Source organism: Ursus arctos, unplaced genomic scaffold (assembly GCF_023065955.2).
Source record: "Ursus arctos isolate Adak ecotype North America unplaced genomic scaffold, UrsArc2.0 scaffold_16, whole genome shotgun sequence".
Lineage (NCBI taxonomy): Eukaryota > Metazoa > Chordata > Mammalia > Carnivora > Ursidae > Ursus > Ursus arctos.
This window is the reverse complement of record NW_026622830.1, coordinates 13,411,314-13,433,764: the sequence shown is the minus strand read 5'-3', so window position 1 is coordinate 13,433,764 and position 22,451 is coordinate 13,411,314. Positions and strand designations below refer to the sequence as shown.

Sequence of the window (22,451 nt, the reverse complement as noted above, 5' to 3'; positions counted from 1 at the left end):
CAGGAGACAACTACACATGGGGCCGAAGGAACGGACCAGGGGTTGAACTCAGGCTCCGGTGTGGGCTGTCCTCTGATCACACAAAGCAGGGTGTGTCTTCTGGCTAAATGAAGAAGTATCCTCCCCAACAACCACAACGGGCACGGCACCCTGGAAGGACTTCCAGAGAAGCTGCTTCCTGGCACCATTTTACAGCAGCCCATAAAACATTCTTAGCAAGGGAGGAATTATGTGTCATCTCTGACCTCGGCTATTGTGCTTCCGGTAGTGTTTTTAGAAAGATCATTGTAGATCTCTGTCATCGTTCCTTTTATTGCATCCATCATCTGAAAGATAAAAACAGAAACAATTCAGGTGACTGCTTCCCTGAGGCTTTTCGAGGGGACAGACATCTAAAATCCACGTCACATGAAGCAGCAGCAGTTCTCAACAGGGGGCTGCTCTGCCCCTCGCAGGACATTTGGCATCTGTGGTGGTTGTGGCGGAGGGGCGGGGGAGGGGGGACGGCATCTACTGGGTGGATGCCAAGGATGACCAAACACCCGACAGGGCACAGCACAGCCCCACAACAAAGACTTCTCCAGCCCAGGGGTGCCTGGGTGGCACAATGGTTAAGCATCTGCCTTCGGCTCAGGGCGTGATCCCAGCGTTATGGGATCGAGCCCCACATCAGGCTCCTCCGCTATGAGCCTGCTTCTTCCTCTCCCACTCCCCCTGCTGTGTTCCCTCTCTCGCTGGCTGTCTCTATCTCTCAAAAAAAAAAAAAAAAAAAAAAAAAAAAAAAGACTTCTCCAGCCCAAAATGTCACTAGTGCTGAGGCGGAGAAACCGGTATAAACCGGGATGAAGCAGCTGGAATCAAGCTAGCTCCTGTAGCCACAGGCTCACCTGGAGGCCCCGAATTTGGGCCCCAGGCATGTCTGGTGTGGCCAGCACCGTGGGTTCGAGGGGAAGGAACGTTTCCTTTTGTGACTGTTGTTTCTTAATTCCTTCCCCTTAAAAAAAATAAAACAAAAAGAAACAAACAAAAAACTGTTTTACTGAGATCTCATTCATATACCAATTCAGCCATTTTCAGTGCACAAATCAATAGCTTCTAGTAGATTCAGAGCTGCACATCTGTCCCCATGGTTCAGGCCCTTCACAACACCCCAAAAAGACACCCCACTGCCCATTAGCTTTCTCCCCTGAAGAGCCCAATCGCCCCCCACCACTGATCTGCGTTCCACACCTAAGGATTTGCTTCTCTAGGTATTTTCTACCTATGGACTCACACAGTATGTGGTCCTTCCTGACTGCCTTCTTCAACTTAGCACAACATTTTCGAGATTTATCTGTGTCGCAGGTCCTGGAAGTATTTCATTCCTTTTTATGGACGAATACTATAGTCTGTGCGTGGATATAGCTGGTTCGGGATCTGAGGGGATCTGAAGGCCTTCGGTCAGGGCATTCATCCCCCACCTTTCCAGTTTGCTTCCCATCTTCCTTTGCTTTAACCAGCTGATCCCTGAAGGCATCAGCGAGTTTGTGACATCAGCTCAGGTCCACGCAGCAAGCACCTAGTTATCTGCTGACTGCATAGTGTCTGCAGGGTGATTTCTCTCCTACCTCCCACTTGCTGGCTGATCCCACGCCCATCACAGGAGAAAGAGGAGGGGACAGGAGACAAAACGAGGCCTCTAGGCCTGACCTGCTCGCTGCCAAGTCTCCACTGTGTTTTGCACTTTGCTCCCATCCAGCGAGAAGGCAAGACACAGACCACCCTTGTATCTGATGCCCGAGCTTTGCTCCCACCATTGTCCTCTCTCTGAGCCTGGTTTCCCCATGTAGAAAACAAGGATAATCGCAGTGCCCCATGTAGGGTGTGCACAAAGATTACACGAGAAGTCCATGTGAAGACTACGGTTTAGAGGAGGTGTTCAGAAATACCTGTTCATCTTATTTCTACAGAAAAAAAAAATTTCACATGAGCTTTAACTATGAAACTGTCAACCCCCAAAACATAACACCCAAATTCACCCCAAGATGGGGAGAAAATGAACACAATGCCTGTTGAGATTTCCGTCCTCGCTTGTTTCGGGGGCCACACATGGACGCTGCCAGGAAAAACACTTTGTGCTTATGCAGTCGCTCCGTATGGGCCTTCCTGCCCCGCTGCGCCAACCATGTCAAGTTAAAACATTAAAACTAAATTGCTTTACAAGAAAACTTTAGAAAGCAGATGAAATTCAATACATTACTAATGCAATGGTTACATTCCACTTTAAAGAAATCATGGATTTGTGGATGGACTTTCCCTCTTTCTTCCAAATATAGCAAAGAACACAACATTACTAAAAGAGGACCCTTCTGCCAAAACACACAAATCTGGGTCTTCGACTGTGGGTCACCTCGGAGACAGGAAAGTTCATCAGCTCCAAAAATATGTCACTGTGTTCATTTTCTTAACTGCAAAGAAAATGTCTATCAAAAAGTCCATCCCTCGATTTTGCTGTAAAAAGGGGCAGCCGAAGGTAATAGAATAAAACTAGCTGCAGGAGCTCAGAAAACTAGCTAGAGCCACTTAGCAGGCCTCAGTTTCCCCAGCTGTAAATACGCAGCTTGGACCAAATCAATGGAAGGTGGTATCAGGATGGACTATAAGCAGAACAAGAGACCATTCAGACAATACCAGACACCTTCTTCTATTTCAAGATTTTATTTATGTAATTGTCAGAGAGAGAGAGAGAGAGCACACGCACAAGCAGGGGAGCGGCAGGCTCCCTGCTGAGCAAAGAGTCTGATGCGGGACTCGATCCCAGAACCCTGGGATCATGACCTGAGCCAAAGGCAGATGCTTAACCGACTGAGCCACCCAGGAGCCCCCAGACACATTCTTAAATCAGTATGAAAACAAGACCCCCCTTTTCCATTCTCCTGTAACCCTGTACATCACATTAGGAAGAAGTCTCCGTTCAGTGCCAGTATGTACCGAACATGTGTGACGATCTCTCTTTTTAACCAAAAGAAAACAGACTTTGGCTTCAAGCCTTGACAAGGAAGGGTGACCTGGCAATGTTAGGCTCAATTTTATCGTAGTTCTAGATGAAGTCAATTTAAATAAAATTAAATGTAACTCAAATAAAAATATTAAATCAATACTAGCTGGTGGACAGGGAAGACTAAAATCTTGGGAGTGGCCATAAATGACTATACCTTGAATCCTTGCCATTCTGACAGTCAGCGACTCTGCAACAATTCATGCATTTTATTCAAAAGGAGGACAGACAGTAAATGAGAGACAAAGTCATCCCCGAGCCTGGTTCTGATTCTCGCTCTAGCTGGGAGGAGGTGGGTGGGGGGCCAGGGGGGCATTACATTGGGTTGCTTAAAAAAGCCACGTGCAAGAACAAGGAGTTCATGGACACTGGACATCTGTGGTCAGTAGGCTTCATGGGAATCCACAAAGCGGAGGACCTAGCTGAACCGTGCCAACCGACTCCTGACTGCAGAAACCGTGAGATAAGAAACGTGAGTTGTGGGGCGCCTGGGTGGCACAGTGGTTAAGCGTCTGCCATCGGCTCAGGGCGTGATCCTGGCGTTATGGGATCGAGCCCCACATCGGGCTCTTCTGCTGTGAGCCTGCTTCTTACTCTCCCACTCCCCCTGCTTGTGTTCCCTCTCTCGCTGGCTGTCTCTATCTCTGTCGAATAAATAAAATAAAATCTTAAAAAAAAAAAAAGAAACGTGAGTTGTTTTAAATTGCTATTGTTTTGTGGCCATTTGTTATGAAGTGATACCTAATACACCCAGAGAGAAGGGATAAAAAGAAAATTACCAACAAAAACACACCGGTAGAAGATTATAAATGTCTCTTGTCATCCAGAACTAAAAGGGAGCCTACCTTTAACACAATAAAGCAACTCTTTATCATCAGACGTCAAGAATTCTAGATACAACTATTCCCAACGATTGTCACCCACCCTTACTACAAACCTGAATGATTTACTCATTACCAATTAGTCATTTACTCATTTGTGAAGAGTAAATCATTATTACTGCCTCCTCGTAATGTACTAAATATTACTCTTACTAGGTTATTACTCATTAACTATTACTAGCCACTGAGAGTAACAAGCCTGATGAAGAGAAGTCAGGCACCCATGCATTCACTCCACAACTCTGTAGCGACACCTGCCGCGTGCCAGGCACGTTTCTAGGCCCTGGAGGTCAGCCAAGCCGACAAAATCCTGCTCTCACGGAGCTGACATTCTGGCGGTGATTCTGCTACGAAGCAGTCTGTCGCAGGGACCCGCACAAAAACTCCGGAGCGCTCTCACGTGACAGTGAGAACAGCTCCTGGGTGTATCCACCTGAATTCACCAGCGGGTACAGAAGCATCTGGCAAATTCAGAGAAAGAGCCCGCAGGAGAGAACACCCATGAATGAACTCAATGCGGGGATTCCTGCCACCAGGCCCCAGAGGGTGGGCGAGTCGGGAGGGAAGCCACTACTCCCTAGGCCTTCTTGGTTCCTCGAAAACCCTGGGTGTGAGTGGCGTAACTTACACATCTCGTGCTTACGACTCTGTCACTTTATTCCATGTGGCTTCTCAATGCAAACCAACCCCTTGGACTGTTATTAGCTGATGAAGAGCAACTTGTTCCCGCTTAATGGTCTCGGTAAGTGACGTGAAGTCTTAAGGGTAATTCTGACGCCATGTCATTTTCCCAACTCTAACTGATGTTAGAATCTAAGTCTTCAGAATAAGATGCAGTGCATTCTAGATTTCTCTGTTTGGATCCAACTTTAGACCCAAATGAAGAATTTGGGCTTGGAGATCCCCAAGAAAAACAGGGTGTCCCCTCCTAAGCACCCTGGAAAGCCTGCAAGGTCATGATTTTCCCGGCTTCCATCAGGAAGCGGGTCCTCTGACACCCCCCCCACCCCGGATGCCACCAGCACTCACTTTGCTAGTGTACTTGGCAATGTCCGCAGCGACGTCAGCGGAGGCAGTGGCGATGGGCAGGTCTGCGCTGACTGAGGACGCGAGGGTGCTCGTGGACCCTGAGCTGGTGACCAGGGGCGACGACTGAGTGCTGGTCACCAGGGTGATGGTGGAGGTGGATGGGCTCTGCGTGATCTCCTTCTGCTGCACAGCTAGGAAAGCAAAGCGTCCTGGTCACCCCACTGTCACTGGAAGGGCCCGACCCAGCACGAAGCTGCGCAGAGGGAGTGAAGTCCCTGACGTATACCCTTTGAGCTTGTCTACGTTCCAGTAACAGACATTCTCCCCTTGACCAGACTCTGGCCAGGATCCTCTCTGCCTTTTCTGGGACGAGGCCTCCAGCATGGCCCCTAAAGCTTTGTGTCAACACTAACATGGTTTCTAACAGCTCAAGCCACAACCCTAGGATGACCCCAGACACCCCTAACATGCCTGCCTAAGAAAACAAGGCTGCCAAATGAATTTACTGTTTGTTCCAGCCAACACCCTATGGCCCGTCTCCCAGTCTCTATGGGACAGTAGGAGCCTAACTTCAAGAAGCATCAGTTAGCAAACACACATGGGTTTCTAATGCAATAACCCCCACTTCCCACTCAGCCCCTTCCCTACCCCACCCCCCATTCTCCCTTTAAAATACCCAGTCACCTCTGTACAAACTGGGGCTGACTTCAGTTCATGCTGGACTTTTTTCTCCCTACCGTAGTAACACATACTGATTAAAATCTGTCTTTACGACTTTCACTAGCATCCAGCTTTGTTTGTCTTTGACACAAGACAATCTGGAAACTGAGAACCATACCATCAATGGGCCTCCTCTTGACAGCACCTAAGTTCCCCTGGGGAAGCTCGTAATTCTTACGGGGTACGAACACAGAAAAGACTGCAACTAGTCATCCCAATCTCAAATATCCTAGATTCACTTCTGCCCCACTGGCTCTTTAAATACCAAGAGCACTCCAGCTGCGCTCCCACTGTGTCTATCCAATCTGTCAGTCCTCCTTCCCCCAGTCTTCCAGGGGTTCTCTGGGGCTGCTCAAGACCTGGCTACCTTCCAACCCACTGCTTACAGCTCTACGCACTGGGGTGCACTCAGTATGTGAGAGTTTCAACCAAAGACCCCAACCTCCAAGGATCTAGATAGCGGGTTTCCCCGTGGGACAAGATCGGAATCAGCGCTCACGACAGCTGGACGAACGGGTACTCATCCGAGCAGCGCCAGATGGAGCCACGTTAGCCACTGGCGCTTGATGCTGACTCTTCTTCTGTAAGCGGCTAATCCCTAGTGATTAAGGTACGCTTTGCTACCCCACCGTACTCTTCCCGAAATAATGCCAAGAGGTTCACGGTGTGCCCAAGAAAACTTACACAAAGGTATTCATTGCAGCACTGCTTACAACAGAAAAAAACCGGGAGCGACCTAAATGCTCATCAGCAGGGGAATACTTGATTTGTATTAACTGTGGGGTACTACGCAGCACTCCAAACGCATAACGTATGTAGAGCTATCATGTACTAACACGGATGAACCTTCAAAACATGCTGATGGGTTAAAAAAAAAAAAAAAGAAGAAAAAGAAGGAAAAAAAAAAAGCAAGTATGGTACCATTTTTATGTTTTAAAAAAAGAAAAAAAAAGTGCTACCTGTATGGAGAGTCATATATATGTAAATATATATGCATACATGCATAAAAAAGGTTTCACGGTTAACAGTGGCCACTGAGAAAGGGTGAAGAATGAAATGGAAGTTCGGTCAAGACAACAGATTGTAGGGCAAATATTTTACCCCCTTCTAAGAAGCCTCTATGCATGTATCGTTTCTAACAACGGAGGGGGGTAAAAAATAATAATAAAAGTGAAAAAACGAGTCGCAAAACAATTTTTAAAAATAATGCCACATGGAATGTGCAAGGCCTTCAAGATATGACGGCCACGAAACAAAAAGGAACTGAAAAAAAAAGCAAAAAAGAAAAAGAAAGGAAACAATTCTGTCGCTCCTGTCGATGTGGCGAGGAGGGAGCGGGCGCCACGTGGAACAGAAGGGGGCGCGGTACCTTTCACAGCCTGTCTGGTCTGATATCTCGTCCCCTGGGAAGACTGAGGCTGCTGGCTCTGCTGCTGGCTCTGCTGCTGGCGCTGTATCTTCTGCATGTGCCACTTTTGGGAAGACGTTTGAAACTTACTTGACGAGTTCCACACGACCCGCTGCACGGCCGGGGCAGTCTCCTTCGGTAAGAGCGGCCTCTGCTTTTTCACCGGGCTTCCCGTGGTGGTCGCAGCGGCGGTGGGGGCGGCGGCGGCGGCGGCCGGGGCCGTGACGGTGGACGTGGTGCTGGTGGTGGCCGTGACCCCAGCCGTGGGAGTTTGGGAGGAGGAGCGGGTGAGGAGCGGAGTTTCAGGGGGGGACTGGCTGCCGGCCGTAGTGGATGGTGGAGCTTTACCTACAACTGAAGCCAATGCATGAAAAAAACAAACAAACAAAACATGGAGATTGGACTCCGGTTGGCCCGCAGGGTCTCTACGCCAGCGCACTGTGGGTCACATGGAGCACAGCCAGCCACGAATGCCGAACAAACTCAGGAAGGCAAGGACCCCGATGGAGGAGCACATCTTACCTCACGCACAGAGGCCACTTGGGTGTATCTATCTCTGTGTCGGCCTCCCCTCCTGAGAACCTGCCCACATCTGAGACTCCCAGCGGGGCCTCTGGGGGAAATGGGGTGAACCAGACCCAGCCCCTGCCCTCAAGCTGCCCCCCAACGAGGGGACGAACAGAATCACTGCACGCGGTTTGTTTTGCAGTTGGAACTGGGCAAGCACGCTTGAAAGACCCAGCCAACGTCGATCCAGAGATGAAGAGAATCCCCTTCGCTAGGGAACCTATAAAGCATGTACCCCCAAGAACCAGGTGGCTTCCCAAGGGCCGAAGCACTGAACAACACGGAGTCACCCGGAAAGTCTCCCTTGACCTCTGACTCCCTCCGGGACAAAGTCCCAGGGTGCTGCTAAGGGCCTTGACACCTAACACTAAGGGCAACTCCACCCCATAGCCAGAACCTTCCCAACACAATGGTATCGCTCTCTAAGTTAGGAGACTTGCTTTTGTTATTGTTGTTGCTGTGGCTGTTTTATTATTATTTTTTAACTCCGGCAGAGTTGACACACAGTGTTCTACTTGTTGCAGGCGTACAATACTGTGATTCGACAACGCCACCTTTTACTTAGTGCTCACGATGGTCAATATATGCCGTGATTTACTGACTGTATTCCCGCTGCCACCTTTTTACCAGGCGATACTGGTTTACGTCTCGTGTGGTGGTCAAATCTACAACCAAAATGAGCTGAATTTTTCTGCAAAGAGTAAGTTGCTCTACATGAAAACATAAAGTCAAGAATTATACAAGCAGGACGTGGGAAAGGCCAAACTAATGAATGTGAATGACAAATTTGGAAAAAGCTGCCTTCCGGAGTCTGTCTTCTGGGACGGGGGTATGGCAGAGGGGTAGGGTTTCAACAGGCAGAAGTGAGAATTTGGGGGGTGACAGCATCAGCCAAGACATGTTTAGGAATAGGCAGCATTTTGGTCAGTGAGAGTAGGCGGTGAGGAGTGGCGGGAAGGCAGGTTACAGCCAGAAGCACTGAGCAGCCCAGAAGGGGTGGCCCCATCGCGCTCATCTGTAAAGGGAGGGTCAGTTATCACTGCAGAGGTCCCTGCCACCAGTGGGGTGGGTCTGCCACCCCAGGCAGGATGCCCAGGGATCACACCCAAAACACGGGTACCAGTCAGCACCCCCATCGGAGACAATGTACCTCGACATAAATGCCTTTGAAGGAGGATTATGTCTGTTCTTCTAGATTTATGTAACCCAGAAAAGACCTGACCTTGATTATTCTAGGGAGGCTTTTCAGTACACTGGGTTTTAGGAAGTCAAGGAGAGTGAGAGAGAAAAAAAACAAGCGGACTTTCCTGACTCTGGTGCGGGGGGTTTTCTCGGTGGTTGTCGCATCTGCCTGCCTCTCCTCTGCTCTCCTGCTCCTCTGAAGAGTCCCGCCAAGTTCACAGGCAAGGGCACAGGTGCAGCCAGAAGGGGAGCTCTCCATGCAGTGAGGAGCCCTGATCTCCCTCCGGGATGACATGACGTGCCAGATACTGGATACAGCCCCTGCACCTTCCAGGTGGAGAGAGGGCTTTGAACCCACGTTTTCTAAGAGCAGTGCACCGCACCAGGGCAGCCCCCCAGTGGGGTTTCTAGCCTGCAGAAGCACCTTCCCTGCCTCCCTTTCCTTCCAGGTGACCAAAAAACACCCTGTTACTGTTGAGGAGTGAACCTAGCCCCTCCCCTCAGATAAACAGCAACCACCAGTGGGTCCTCCTCTTTCTACTGATTTGCAGAAGCAAACAGCTGGCTTTTGGTAGATGGGCTGCTGCCCTGCAGTGGCCATGGCTGGCCCTCTGTGCCAAATAAAAAACGGAGTGTGCACTTCAAAAAGATTTTAGGCTCAAGGCACCCTTTGGGGTGCCTAAAATAAGACATTAAAATATTTTGATTTCTAGAAGATTCTAGTAGTCTATAGAAGGGAAAAAAGAGGCCATAGGAAATTCCACTCCTAGAAATTTGGAGTGTATAATCAAATCACCTATATAGCCCAGAAAAGGGTGAATCTCTTAAGGGCCCACATTTCAGAGGCTGCCTCTACTTATTCACCTCCTTATTCTACCTAAAGGGTGGGCTTTCCAAGAGAAGGATGGAAATTACTACGTTGTAAGGTAAGCACGGCAAGGTCTCTATGGAAGCTCTCTCTTCGCCTCTATTCTGAGATCACCAGCTAGAAAGCAGTTTTGCTACCGAAGGCTCCATATTTTACACATAAGCTGCATTCCCAGCTGAAGGTGAACTGAAGGTCACCATGGCACGCTCTAAAATGCCCTTCACCTAATAAACTTGGAAGTGAAAACACAATGCTGAAAAAAATGCTCTACTGCAGAGTCTGATACAAAGCTGATTCTTCAAGACCCAAACTACCATCAGGGGGCTCTAGATTTAAGACTGGTAGGTCTTTGTCCCAACCCCTGGGACGATGCCCTAACAGAATTATGTTTTAGAATCATCTTCAGCTTAATTACATACACTCCACACACTTGGGGCCTCCTGGACATCTTTCCTTCAGACATCAGTGCAAGGAAGAGCCGTGTTTCATTTAATCGACTGGGATTTTTTTCTTATTTTTTGGAAAAATAGGAGATCCTTTAAGGAACTGTATTTCCCTTTTTGCTTTGACTGCTAGGAAGCTCCTAGCCAAAGTGAAAGCCCAACTGTGCTAACTCTGAGGCTAGAACATATTTCTGTGCATAAACTCTTCCACACCGCTTACTGTTCTACCTTCACCTTTTACAGACTTTATTTACATTTTGTTTCACGGTTAAATATTCTTGTCAATCTGCTACACATTCCTTCTGGAAGGGGAAGAGGCATAAAACCAATCCATCTGAAGATATGTTCCAGAAAATAAGGAACAGTGTAACTATATCATTCATAGGAGCACTGCCATCGCTGTACCCAAATATTCCCATAAACCGCATGGAGTACATGCTACTCTCCTATTGTTTTCTGCCACATCTGCTTCAAAGCCCCATCCACAACATCATCCAATTTTTCAGAGGCCATCCGTAAATCTAAGGTGACCTAGGAATGGTGTGCTGTTCTATCTTCCCTGCCCCACTCAACTGCTTCTCTTTCTCCCTCCACTGCACCATTCAGAGCCATTCCATCCTCTCCTGAAGAACTCTAAGAATTCTCGCTCCCCAACAACTGAGGTTCCACGGCAGCCCCGGTGGACAAGGACACAGAAGAAAGACTCTCAGGGCCCATCCCGGACTTGCTCTCAGCAGCCAGACTCAGAAATCCCCTGGGGCATAGAATTACATCTTCCTCAAGAGTGTGGCTGAGAAGTCCACTCCTGTCCAAAGTTGGGCATGGTCGAAAATTAAGCCTGACTATCCCTTCTGGTACTCATAAAGCACATAAAGTTCTGTGGCTCTGTCCTCCAGTTTGTCTTTAGGCAATGTTTTTCCTGGGCCCGCAATTAATTCTTCAGTCATATCTTTCTTGGGCATGTTTCGATCCCTTCATACCTACTTGCCAAACCAACTGGAAAATGTGCTGACTGCTCTGTGCATGGGAAGGACACCTTTCCCATCATTCACACATTCCTTCTGGAGGGTCTGCCAACATGCCCGGGCTGCACAGGCTTGCGGGCAGTGACTGCTGGGTCAGCCTCTAACAGCAGCAACGGGAGCACCACTGCAATCAGGCAGTGCTTCTCAGCCAGAGGAGATCTTGCCTCCCAGGGAACCAATGGCAATGTCAAGACATCTCTCACTGCCACAACTGGGCAGATACTCCTGGCATCCGGTGGGTAGAGGCCCAGGATGATGTTAAACATCCTGCAGAGCACAGGATGAAGTATTACTCTGCACAAAATGTCAACAGTGTCAGTGCTGAGAAACCCTGGACTCGGGTCAGTGAAACACATATGTGGTGGAACACCAATTCAAGTGCCCACCATCCAACGCCTTCTCTGTTTCTGGTGCCCCAAGAAGCACTCAGCATTCCGGTACCACCTCCCCAACCGGTCTCCTAATTCTAGTAAGAAAATGCACTGGGGAGATGCCTGGGCAGCATGAAGGGAAGAAAGGGAGCTGAACTCCTCACCACCTTTGAACTGAACTCATCTAACAATTTCAACCTTGTCACATGTCTAAATGTTGACAAACACTTTAGGGAAATGAGTGAGCCTATTGGGAAAGCAGGTGTTTTGGCTAAAAATGACCCTGATGCTAGAAACACCCACCGTTTCTTATTTTTCTGGGCCCAAAATCAACCATAGTGGGTACTAAGCAGATGAAAGGCAGGCAGGCCCCCGGGAAAGTCAGTCCTGGGCGTAATCAGTGACTTAGCTAGGTGACCTTGAGCCAATCATAGCTCCGCTCTGGTGCCTCCCCTTGTGACATCGGAGGGTCACGTAACTTCTGGAAATACAAATGCAAGGTGGCACTCTAAACCAAATCAAGAAACCGGAAACTGGTGCGATCACTTACCATCCTGCTTGGGAGATGTTTCTTTGGGTTCCTTCTTATTTTTACGACCCTCCCGCCCAGAATGGTCTTCTCCTAAATCTATGACAAGTTCACTTTCTGAATCGGAGTCCAGGCCCAAATGTACTGTTGGGGAATCGGTCTCATCTTTCCCCTTCAGTTTATCCTTTGTGGGATGAGGGGAGGCTTTCGCTTTTTCTGCAAAGTCCTTCTCAGGCTGGGGGCTTGCCTTTTCCTTGACCGAACCCGGATCCGCTTTCTCACTGGCTGGTGATGTGCTTTTCAGCTCCTCCTTTGTCTCCACCGGGTTGGCCAGTTTGGGCTTTTTTTTGACAGCCGATGGCTCTTTGTCCATCCGACTACCCTCTTTGTCTTCTGCGTCTTCTGGCTCATTCTTGGACTTCTGCTCATCGTCACTGATATACTCACTATCGCTACTATCAGACTTCTCGGAATCTTCCGAATCGCTGTGCTCTACGGCCGTGTAAACATCTTCTGAGATTTCATTTATGCCTAAATTTAAAGAGAAAACCCAGCATGTGGCGTAGTCACAAAATAAAGAGCAGGATCTAAAATGCAAACATATTCCACGCCAAATGCTGGAATTTAAAAAAAAAAAAAAAATACATTTCAAATCTCATCACACTGGCCTGGCGGGGTTACCGGTGAGCTGCAGCTGACAAATGGAACCTGGGTTTGCAGACGGCTTCAGTTACTGACATTCAAAGATGACAAGGGACCACACACGTAAATTTTAAATTTATCCGGAGCTACATCTTTGCATCACTGATAACTAATTGGGATGTGGAGAATGGGTGGGATGAAAGGGAACAACAGGTGAGCTGTTGAAACAGATCCATTTTACAGATCAGAAAATAGAGGCCCAGAGAAATCACTTATCCTAGGACATAAAGAAAACCAAGACAGAGGCAAGGCCAGAACCCCAGGCTCCTGACGGACTACCAGCGCTCTTCCCACAGAATTCCCAAAGCATCCAAGTCCTTTTCCCTTAGTGTCCAGGCATCCAAGAAATAAGCCAAAGTCTTAAAGCAGAGGTTGCCAACTGACAGCCCACAGCCACATCTCGCCAGCACACACAAGTCATTTAGAAAGCAAGGGTTTGGCCCAGCAGGTATTTTGTTGTTTGTTTTTCACTTAGAATGAACGTATTGCCAAATTCACAAGTCAGGAAATTTCACACAGAAATCGAGACAGCAGGCTTGTGTGGAAAGAGCAGAGGATCTGGCCACTCTGAGTCACAGGCCTGCAAGACAGTGGCTGGCTGGAGCCATGAAGCCACTGGCTGCTTCCCTCAGGGACATGCCATCTCCAGCTGACCCGGGTGCCCAGCCCTCCCTCCTGCTCCCTGCGCCGATGCAGAGTCCAGCCGCCATCTAGTCTGCCCTATTCTTCCACGGACAGAGGAGTCAAGAGCAAAGGCACGCATTTCCACATCTCCATCCAAAGCTAGACAAGTGACAACACAGCAGGTGTTTCACACACATACAGACACACACACACACACACACACACACACACACAAATGGGCAAAACCATATTCCATTTAACCCATTGATGTGTCCTGCTCCCAGTAATAATTATCACCTGGCCACACGTAAATGATACTATACCCTAAAATTTTGAAATGAAAAAAACCCAATCTGTACTGTCTTCATTCTAGAGCAATGGCCACCATGAGTGGGGTCACTGTCCTGACCCAGACACACTGAAAGGAAACCTGCAAACAAATAAAAACCATGTGCCGCCTAGCAGAATCATTATAGAATTATATGCCTCTACTAGGGCTCAATTACACAGGAGAATCCAAAACACAAAAACTCAGGTATGGTATAACTTCTGGGTCCCTAAGGCTTTTGCTACTATAGTTAACAGTCAGATACAAGGACAATTGTGACCACGTATGAGATAAGAAAAGCTTGGATATCAGAGCCCACCGGACATGAATTCAAATCCCGCTCTTGTACTTTTATTCACTGTGTGACCCTCAGTTAGTGACCTAGCTCTCTGAGCCTCAGTTTCTTCATCTGCAAAATGGGACTGATAATGGTATCAACCTCCCAGGACAATCTATGTGCTGTGCATAGTACAGTGCAAGGTACGCAGGAAATAGTCAGGAAACAGAAATATTAAAATTGTTATTAATGTTAATAACAAATCAAGGAGTTAGACCAGCTGCGCGGAAGGACCCAAGGCACATATTTAAATGGCCTGCAAAATTTCAAAATGCCATTCAATGTCCTACCGAAACAGAAAATCCAACAAGGAATGTCCTCCTCTGGCCCTTCTGGATGACTCCTAACTACTCTTACTCATCCCAAGGTCCAGAGCACCCAGATACTCACTGTGGGTGAGCTGGGTAAACCTCACCGTGGTGTGGCTATCTCTCTTAAGGCCAGCTATCCGCTCTGGAGAACATAAATGCTTATAAGGCAACCTCCTTGCCCTCTAGGAGCTTCCAGTCTAGCTCTAGAATGAGCGACCCATCCCCCAACACAAAGAGAGACCACTGATGCTTCCAAGTAATAAAGTGCCACAGGAAGCGGCAGATGGGGAGGAGAGGGCAATCAGAGAAGACTTCCTGGAGGAGGTGATGCCTGAGATCAGCCTTAGGGAAAGGATTTAGGTAGGCAGTGTGAAGGCAGCAGCAGGGGGAAGAGGAAGGGAGGCAACAGGTACAGAAGCAAGATGCATGTGCTGGGTGGGAAGGGCTCAGTCCGCAGCAGAAAGAGTTTGTGTTGGACATGTGTGGGACACACTTGATCCTGACAGTAGGACGCTGATGTGCGCAGACAGGGAGCACAGGGGCAAACTCAGGAGGATCCTTCCCCTTTCAAACTTCCCTACCGCCTGTACCTCGAGTCTGCAGGCTACCACAACCAGAGAATAAGCTGGGTGGAATTCACAGAACCCTTCTGAACCACTAACCAGCAAATCGGAAACATTCCGCCGTGAGTGGAACTACACTTTAGTTGCACAAACCAGGCCAGGTCCAGCTGCTGCTAACAGCAGCCAGGATCCAACTTTGGCTTCGTCCGGGCGGTGGCCCTACAGAGAGTTCACGGTGACGGTGGTGACAGCGGTGCCTGTGCGAGCAAACTGAAGGACGTACCTAATTGTGCTTTGCAACTCTCTATGGTCTTGTCGAGATTGAGCTGGAACCTGCTACGGATCTGCCGCTTGGGCGAGATGAGCGGCACGGGTGCCGTCTGCTGCTGGACCGACTCGCTCAGCTCCTTCAGGTCCATCTCGGCCTTGCTGCGATCTGGAAGACAGGGTCACACCCTTGTCAGGCGGGCGCTGGGCGGAGGAACAGGCCACGCTATCGCTTAGCTTCCCTCCCGCGGACACCCGCTCTAGAACACGGCGGGGAGAGAAACCTCCGACCTTCTCACTGTTTGTCCCAACAGCATCATCTGCTCGACGACGGGCTGACGTGGACAGAACAGCCCCAGAACACATCTGGCAGATCTACCCAGTCTACTCAACAGTTGTCTGGGTCGCTTTCAATATTTAAAATGCACAATCCCAGCCAGATGGTTGTCTGTGGAACTCCGCGTCATTAGGGAGCTCAAAAGCCAAAGGTTACACTAATATATTCAATCTCAAGATCAGCAGATAAAGTCACACCGAGTCTGGCCAGTGTGTGCTTTGAACTCCAGGCCCGGATCAGAGAGGGCCAGGACCCAAGAGACGCTGGGCGCCTCTCCCCCCAAAACCCACCCCGGAGCGCACACACGTAACTGGAGGCCCGGTTCCTCATTTACCACAGAGACTTCATGTTTTGTCCCTAGTTGACCTAGACTGGAGCTCAAGTCAGAAAAGGAGGGAGAGTGTCACATAGGCAGACCTCCTCCTTTTGGCCCAGGCATCCATCTGAAGACAGGTAAAGAGATTAGCCCTGGATATTCAAGCTGTGACTTCTCGCTGAGAAAGGGTGCACGCTCCTCGCCCTAGTCCCACGCAAAGGCCTCTGACAGAGGACTCAGGGCCAGGACTCCGGCTACCCTCTCGACTTCTACCACGGGCTCCTTATATGACCAACTAGACCAGATTCCAAGGGTCTGTGCGCTTGCATTGCTTGAATTCCTTTCCCACCTCCTCTAGTACCCCCGAAACAGAAGGGACAAAATAAAGGTACACAGGCCCAGAACACAGTGAGACTTCACAGGCAGGGAGCACTTTCGACCACCCTGCCTGCTACCCTCTGGTGTGCCCCCTCCTTCACCAACCGACCCCAAGCAGAGAAGGCGGGGCACGTGCCCTGCCTTGGCGGATCCCAGAAAAACAACTAGAAAGCGTGTGGCATCCATCAAGAACAAAGACGAGAAGCCACCACTGGGCCTGCTGCCACCCTCTGGGAGCTCCTTCTCTGACGTCCTCCATCTCCCTGCTACCCCACCCCAAATGCCACCTCCATCCAGCGGGCTATGCAAGAGGCCCAGGGTAGAGTCTGAGGGCTGGACGTACGAGGGCTGCTCACAACCTTCACTCTCTGCTAGTCTCCTTTTTCCAAGATGACCCACACCTTCCCCTTCACCCAGGAACGGGCCAGTCTCACCCTGCACACCTAGAGATTCGCTCCTTTAAAGTGACCGGAGGGAGGCGGCCTCCCAAGAGCCCCACCCAGCCCACTCACAGTTAACCAGCTCAAGGAACGGCTCCAAGCTGATTTTATCACTGTAATGAGGTCCCCACCAAGGTAAGATTAGGAAGGGCCCTTTCCCAAAAACACAGTCAGGGGCAGCCCTCAGGGAGATTCCAGAAGTGACTTGCTCAAAGCAAGCAGATACCATCCTTGCCCTGCGAGAAAGGGCTCTTAAGGCTCTCAAATCATATCCACCTGTGACCGTGTGTGTCCATGGGCATGAGCATCCGTGTGCATGTGTGTACAGGACTGGACATGCTCACGGAGGGGATGAGGTGAAGGCACAGACACTTCGCAGTGGGGGGAAGAATCTTCATGCAAATTTGCCGGAGAAGCACCTTACAAGCGAACACAGAGAGTGAAACAGTAATAAAACAGCCAGGGGCGGAAAGGAGGAGGAAGAGGACCAGGGAAACCGCCAGAAAAAAGAAACCTCCAATTCAAGAGCCGTATGAGGAGGATTTAAGAGTTCAACAGTTAAGATGTGGATGTGACAGGAAAGGGGGAAGGATATGAAGCCTGTCTCATAACTTCCACTTTCAGAAATGAGAAAGCAGGCTGGATTCCTAAGGGAAAAGGCAGTCCTTCAAGTACAAAGTTGTAAAATAAATATCTCACAAAACCACTTTCCATCGGTGTCCTCAATATGTTTCAAATAGCAGTTACCAAAACACCACCACCTACTCTACCAGGAGTCAGCAACCCTTCTCTGTAAAACGCCAGAGAAAATTGGGTTCTGCAGGTCATATAGGCTCTGATGTCAAAGTAGCCATAAATAATATGTAAACAAACTGATGACACTGTGTTCCAATAAAACTTTATTTGCAAAAGCAGCTGCGGGGCCAGATTTGGTCCAAAGACCATAAAATTTGCCATCCCCATCTGTAATGCACTGACTGCTAATCTTGTCCGCACAATGAAATCACCTATAGAGCTTTAAAAAAAAAAAAAAAAAAATCCTAGTGCCCTGGTCCCCCTCCCAGAGTATGTGAATTAAATGGCCAGGGGGAAGGTCTGTACACTGGCCCTTTAAAAGTACTCCAGACGGGGCGCCAGGCAGGCTCAGTCCGTTGAGCATGTGACTCTTGATCTCAGGGTCATGAGTTCAAGCCTCACACTAGGCATGGAGCCTACTTAAAAAAAAATAATAAGATAAAAAAAAAAGTACCCCAGATGATTCTAACTAGCAGCTAAGGCTGAGAACCCTTGTATTAGTCCAATCTTCTACGTGAGTTAAAAAAAGAAACTCCTGGGGCGCCTGGGTGGCACAGCAGTTAAGCGTCTGCCTTCGGCTCAGGGCGTGATCCCGGCGTTCTGGGATCGAGCCCCACATCAGGCTCCTCCGCTATGAGCCTGCTTCTTCCTCTCCCACTCCCCCTGCTTGTGTTCCCTCTCTCACTGGCTGTCTCTCTCTCTGTCGAATAAATAAATAAAATCTTTAAAAAAAAAAAAGAAAGAAAGAAACTCCTCCTGGGGCGCCTGGATGGCTCAGCCAGTTAAGACTCAGGTCATGATCTCAGGGTTGTGAGATCGAGCCCCAGAGCCAGGCTCCATGCTCAATGGGGAGTTTGCTTCTCTCCCCCACCCCACCCCCGCCACCTCCTTCTGCCCATCCCCCCTGCTCACGCCCTAATACATAAATAAATCTTTAAGAAAAAAAAAAAAAACTCCTCCTGATTTGCCTTAACCTTTGTATACCTGTGTTAAAACCTTCAAAACCTAGGGCTCATTGAGACCTACACCTTGCTGGAATACTCCTGTGTGTATGTGTGTGTGTGTGTGTACACGTGTGTGCGTGTGTAACTGTGTGTCTAACAGTAAATGCAATCTCTTAACTTTAGCCTAAAAAGGCTGAACTCTGAAATACTCATAATCAAGAGGAATGAAAAGAACGTAGAGCACCTCATTTTACAGTTAAGGTTTCTCCAGTCAATAAGCTACAGTAATGTTTATTCTAACAAGAAACCACCAAAAGCCAGGGGGCGCTGGGATCAAGTCCCTGGGAGCAGACCTTCAGGAGTTTAGCCAAATCTAATTAACTTTCTCGAATTTTCTGCTGCATTTTGAGTCTCCCTCTCCTCCACAGGGAGAAAAAAAGAGCTTCTCTTTCTCGTTTAGCTGTAAGAGCGGCTTATCGGGACTTCTTCCACCCCTGCCCTTCTATATCGGGAATACCTTCAGAATCCACCTTTGCTGCCAACATTTTGAACTTCTCGGCTGATGCGAAGACAACTTAGGCTATAAATGGAAACCGGGGAGAAAAAAGTACCAATGCTAGAGAAAGAGACACGACCTTACATTTCTGGAGGGAGCATAAATCAGAAGCATCCCTTCAGAGGGCAATCTGGCAGCCTCTCTCAAAACGTCAACCACACATGGCCTCTGACCAGAGATTCTACTTCTAGGAACTCATCCTATGGCTACACTCCCACATGGGCCAAAAGGGTCTTCACAGCAGCTATTTTCAACAGCAGAACAACCTAGAGCCACTACAGAAGGTGCCTGGGTAAGTAAATCAACACTTCACATTGAAATGGAACAAAACGCCACTGCTAAAATAAAACCGTAGCAGACCTTCATGTGCTGTTCTGGAAAAGCCAACCTGTTTAATGAACACGAAGGTGACGGGGCACCTGGGTGGCTCAGTGGGTTAAGTGTCTGCCTTCAGCTCAGGTCATGATCCCAGGGTCCTGCGATCGAGTCCCGTGTGGGGCTCCCTGCTCAGCGGGGAGGCTGCTTCTCCCTATGTCCCTCATGCACCCCCTTCCCTGCCCCTCAAATGAATAAAGTCTTGAAAATTTTTTTTCTAAAAAATCAAAAAAAAGAAAGAAAGAAAAAAAAAAACGAAGGTGACAATCGGCAGAACACATTGGCACTGGATGTAGGGAGAAAAGAAAAACACACAGATCTGAATGTGTGTTCTTGGGGTTTCTCAGTGTTGGCACTTTTGGTATTTGGGGTCTTTGTGGGGGGCTAGGGAGGTGGGGCAGTGGTGGCTGCCTGCACATTGTAGGATGTTGAGCACTTTCCTGGCCTACACCCAGCAGAGCCCAGTAGCACCCATATCCCAGCTGTGACCACAAAGACGTCTCTAGGGGTGCGCCCGGCTGTCTCCGCCGGTGGAGCGTGCCCCTCTTGATCTCAACGCTCCACACTGAGTGTGGAGATCACTTAAAAATAACATCTCCATAATGCTAAGTGAAATAAGTCAAGCAGAGAGAGACAACTATCATATGATTTCTCTCATCTATGGAACATAAGAACTAGGATGATCGGTAGGGGAAGAAAGGGATAAAGAAAGAGGGGGTAATCAGAAGGGGGAATGAAACATGAGAGACTATGGACTATGAGAAACAAACTGAGGACTTCAGAGGGGAGGGGGGTGGGGGAATGGGATAGACCGGTGATGGGTAGTAAGGAGGGCACGTATTGCATGGTGCACTGGGTGTTATACACAACTAATGAATCATCGAGCCTTACATCGGAAACCGGGGATGTACTGTATGGTGACTAACATAATATAATAAAAAATCATTAAAAAAATAATAATAAAATAACATCTCCAGAGATTGCCAAATGTCCCCCTAGGGGACAAAAGTCACCCAGGTTGCAAACTCCTGGCGTATATACAGAAGAGCTCTCCAAGGAGACTAAAAAGAGGGAACCATGGTCACTTGTTGGGAGGGGCACAGAGAGGGGGATCAGAGGTTACAGACAGGCTGGCTTTTCATTAAACATCTTTCTGTCCTTTGAAATTTCTCTTACCATGTGCCTTCATGACTCATAAAAATAAAATAAACTTTTTACAAGAAAAATATAAGCACATCTTTTTCAATTAAAAAAAAAAAATAGGGGCGCCTGGGTGGCTCAATTGTTAAGCGTCTGACTTCGGCTCAGGGCGTGATCCCAGGGTCGTGGGATCGAGCCCCACACCAAGCTCCTTGCTCAGTGGGAAGCCTGCTTCTCCCTCTTCCACTCCCTCTGCTTGTGTTCCCTCTCTCGCTGGCTGTCTGTCAAATAAATAAATAAAATCTTAAAAACAAAAATAGATTTCTTGGGGCGCCTGGGTGGCTCAGTCGGTTAAGCGTCCCACTCTTGATTTTGGCTCAGGTCATTATCTCAGGGTTATGAGATCAAGCCCCGCAACAGGCTCTAGGTTGCTTGGGACTCTCCCTCTCCCTTTCCTTCTGCATCCCCCCCACCCCACCTCTCAGGAGCTCCCATCTGAAGAAAAAAAAGAAAAAAGAAAAAAGAAAAAAGAAAAGAAAAGAAAAGAAAAGAAAAGAAAAGAAAAGAAAAGAAAAAGATTTCCTTTGTTCAAAAGCTGCTGGGTGACTATGATGGATGGACTTCCAGGAGCTACAAAATGGTGGTTCTTCGAGGGAACAATATCCAGACCAGAGACCCTGGCAAATATCTCTTATCAATCAAAGCCAAGCAGAGATCTTCCTCACCTCACCCACTGGGGGAGAGAGGAGGAGTAAATCAAAGCTACCTGTGGGAAGCCTGGGCCCCCAGCATTGCATCCATGCTCTCAAAGGATGCCTGACTTCAAGGTATCACTCTATCCTGAGAAAGAAAGGCACTCGCCCTTCAGTGACAGCAGAAGAATAAACAAGCAGCCACGCTCTGGGCCTGACAACGTCCCACTGCTGTCAGCATCCCTGACACAGCATCCAGACACATCTGTGTCACCAACAAGATCACAGAACTGCTGTGTTTGTTCAGCCCAAAGCAAACACCCTGTGTGAGAAGAGGAGACAAGATTCCCCGGGAAGCAAACGGGAGTCTTGAAGAAGAAAATAATCAGGCCTTCCTCCTCTCATTCTTATTTAGGACCTAGTTTCCATACAGTCACAGAAAGGGGCTATAACCGTCCACCAGGCTTCAGCTCCTTGTTTTTGAGCAGCCAGGAGGCCTGAGACAGCAAATGAGGGAGGGGCCTGTGCGTTAGCAAGCAGGGCGAGAACAGTCTCTGTGGAAGCCCTCCCCTTTGTCATGGGCCAAAATTAATACCAAGAATCACGTATCCAACTGATGACCCATGGGTAGGTTTTCGTATTTTGGGCTGGTTTTATTTGTTTTGACAAAAAAGAGTTTCCATTTTTAATGCAATTGACTGCCAGCTTTTAAAAACGAGGGGAGTTCATATAAAAATCTGCGTTACTGTGTTTTCTTGAAAATTCAGAGTTTGACAACACAGGTTCAACCGGGGGGAACTGCGCCCTTCAGAAAAGCAATGTGTCCTCCATGGGACTGCCCGTTCGAAATCATCACCTCACCCCCTGACCCCTACAGCTAGGCCGACTCAGCCAAGCGCACGAGAGGCAGTGTCCAGGGCCCGCCACCATCCAAACACGGCATCATCTTGCAGCGTGTCAGTTCACGTATCATGGCTAAGAGCATAAACCAAAAGGCAGACAGGCCTGAGTCGACAGGCCGAACATGACCGGGAACCACGTGATGCTGGCAGGGTAGATACCTTTGCTTCTCCGTACCTCAGTTTTAACTTCATTGAAATGGGGCTGTTATCTATCTTGAAGTCTGCTTTTTTTTTTTTTAATAGTTTTAATTTACAGAGAGTAAAATCTGGGGGGAAATACAGTTGGAGGAGTTTTAACAGCTGCATACAGGTATGTGTAACCACCACCACACACAGAAAGCAGAACAAGGTCATCAGCCAAAGAATCCCTTTGTGGTTTGTAGT

At 48.6% G+C, this 22,451-nt stretch overlaps 1 protein-coding gene across 40 annotated transcripts in view; it reads right to left on the bottom strand.

The window, feature by feature from the left end:
- Positions 1-22,451, bottom strand: part of ZMYND8 (zinc finger MYND-type containing 8) — a 120,976-nt gene that overhangs the window by 15,232 nt on the left and 83,293 nt on the right. For 31 of the 40 annotated variants that reach the window (XM_048222199.2, XM_026503669.4, XM_048222203.2 and 28 more), the window contains 5 exons: positions 15,209-15,361; positions 12,082-12,591; positions 7,166-7,429; positions 4,948-5,138; positions 246-326 (listed from right to left, as the gene is read on the bottom strand). In XM_048222199.2, coding sequence (XP_048078156.1) covers positions 246-326; positions 4,948-5,138; positions 7,166-7,429; positions 12,082-12,591; positions 15,209-15,361 — 1,199 coding nt within the window. The other 9 variants (XM_048222209.2, XM_057312491.1, XM_048222210.2 and 6 more) reach the window with 2 other exon arrangements.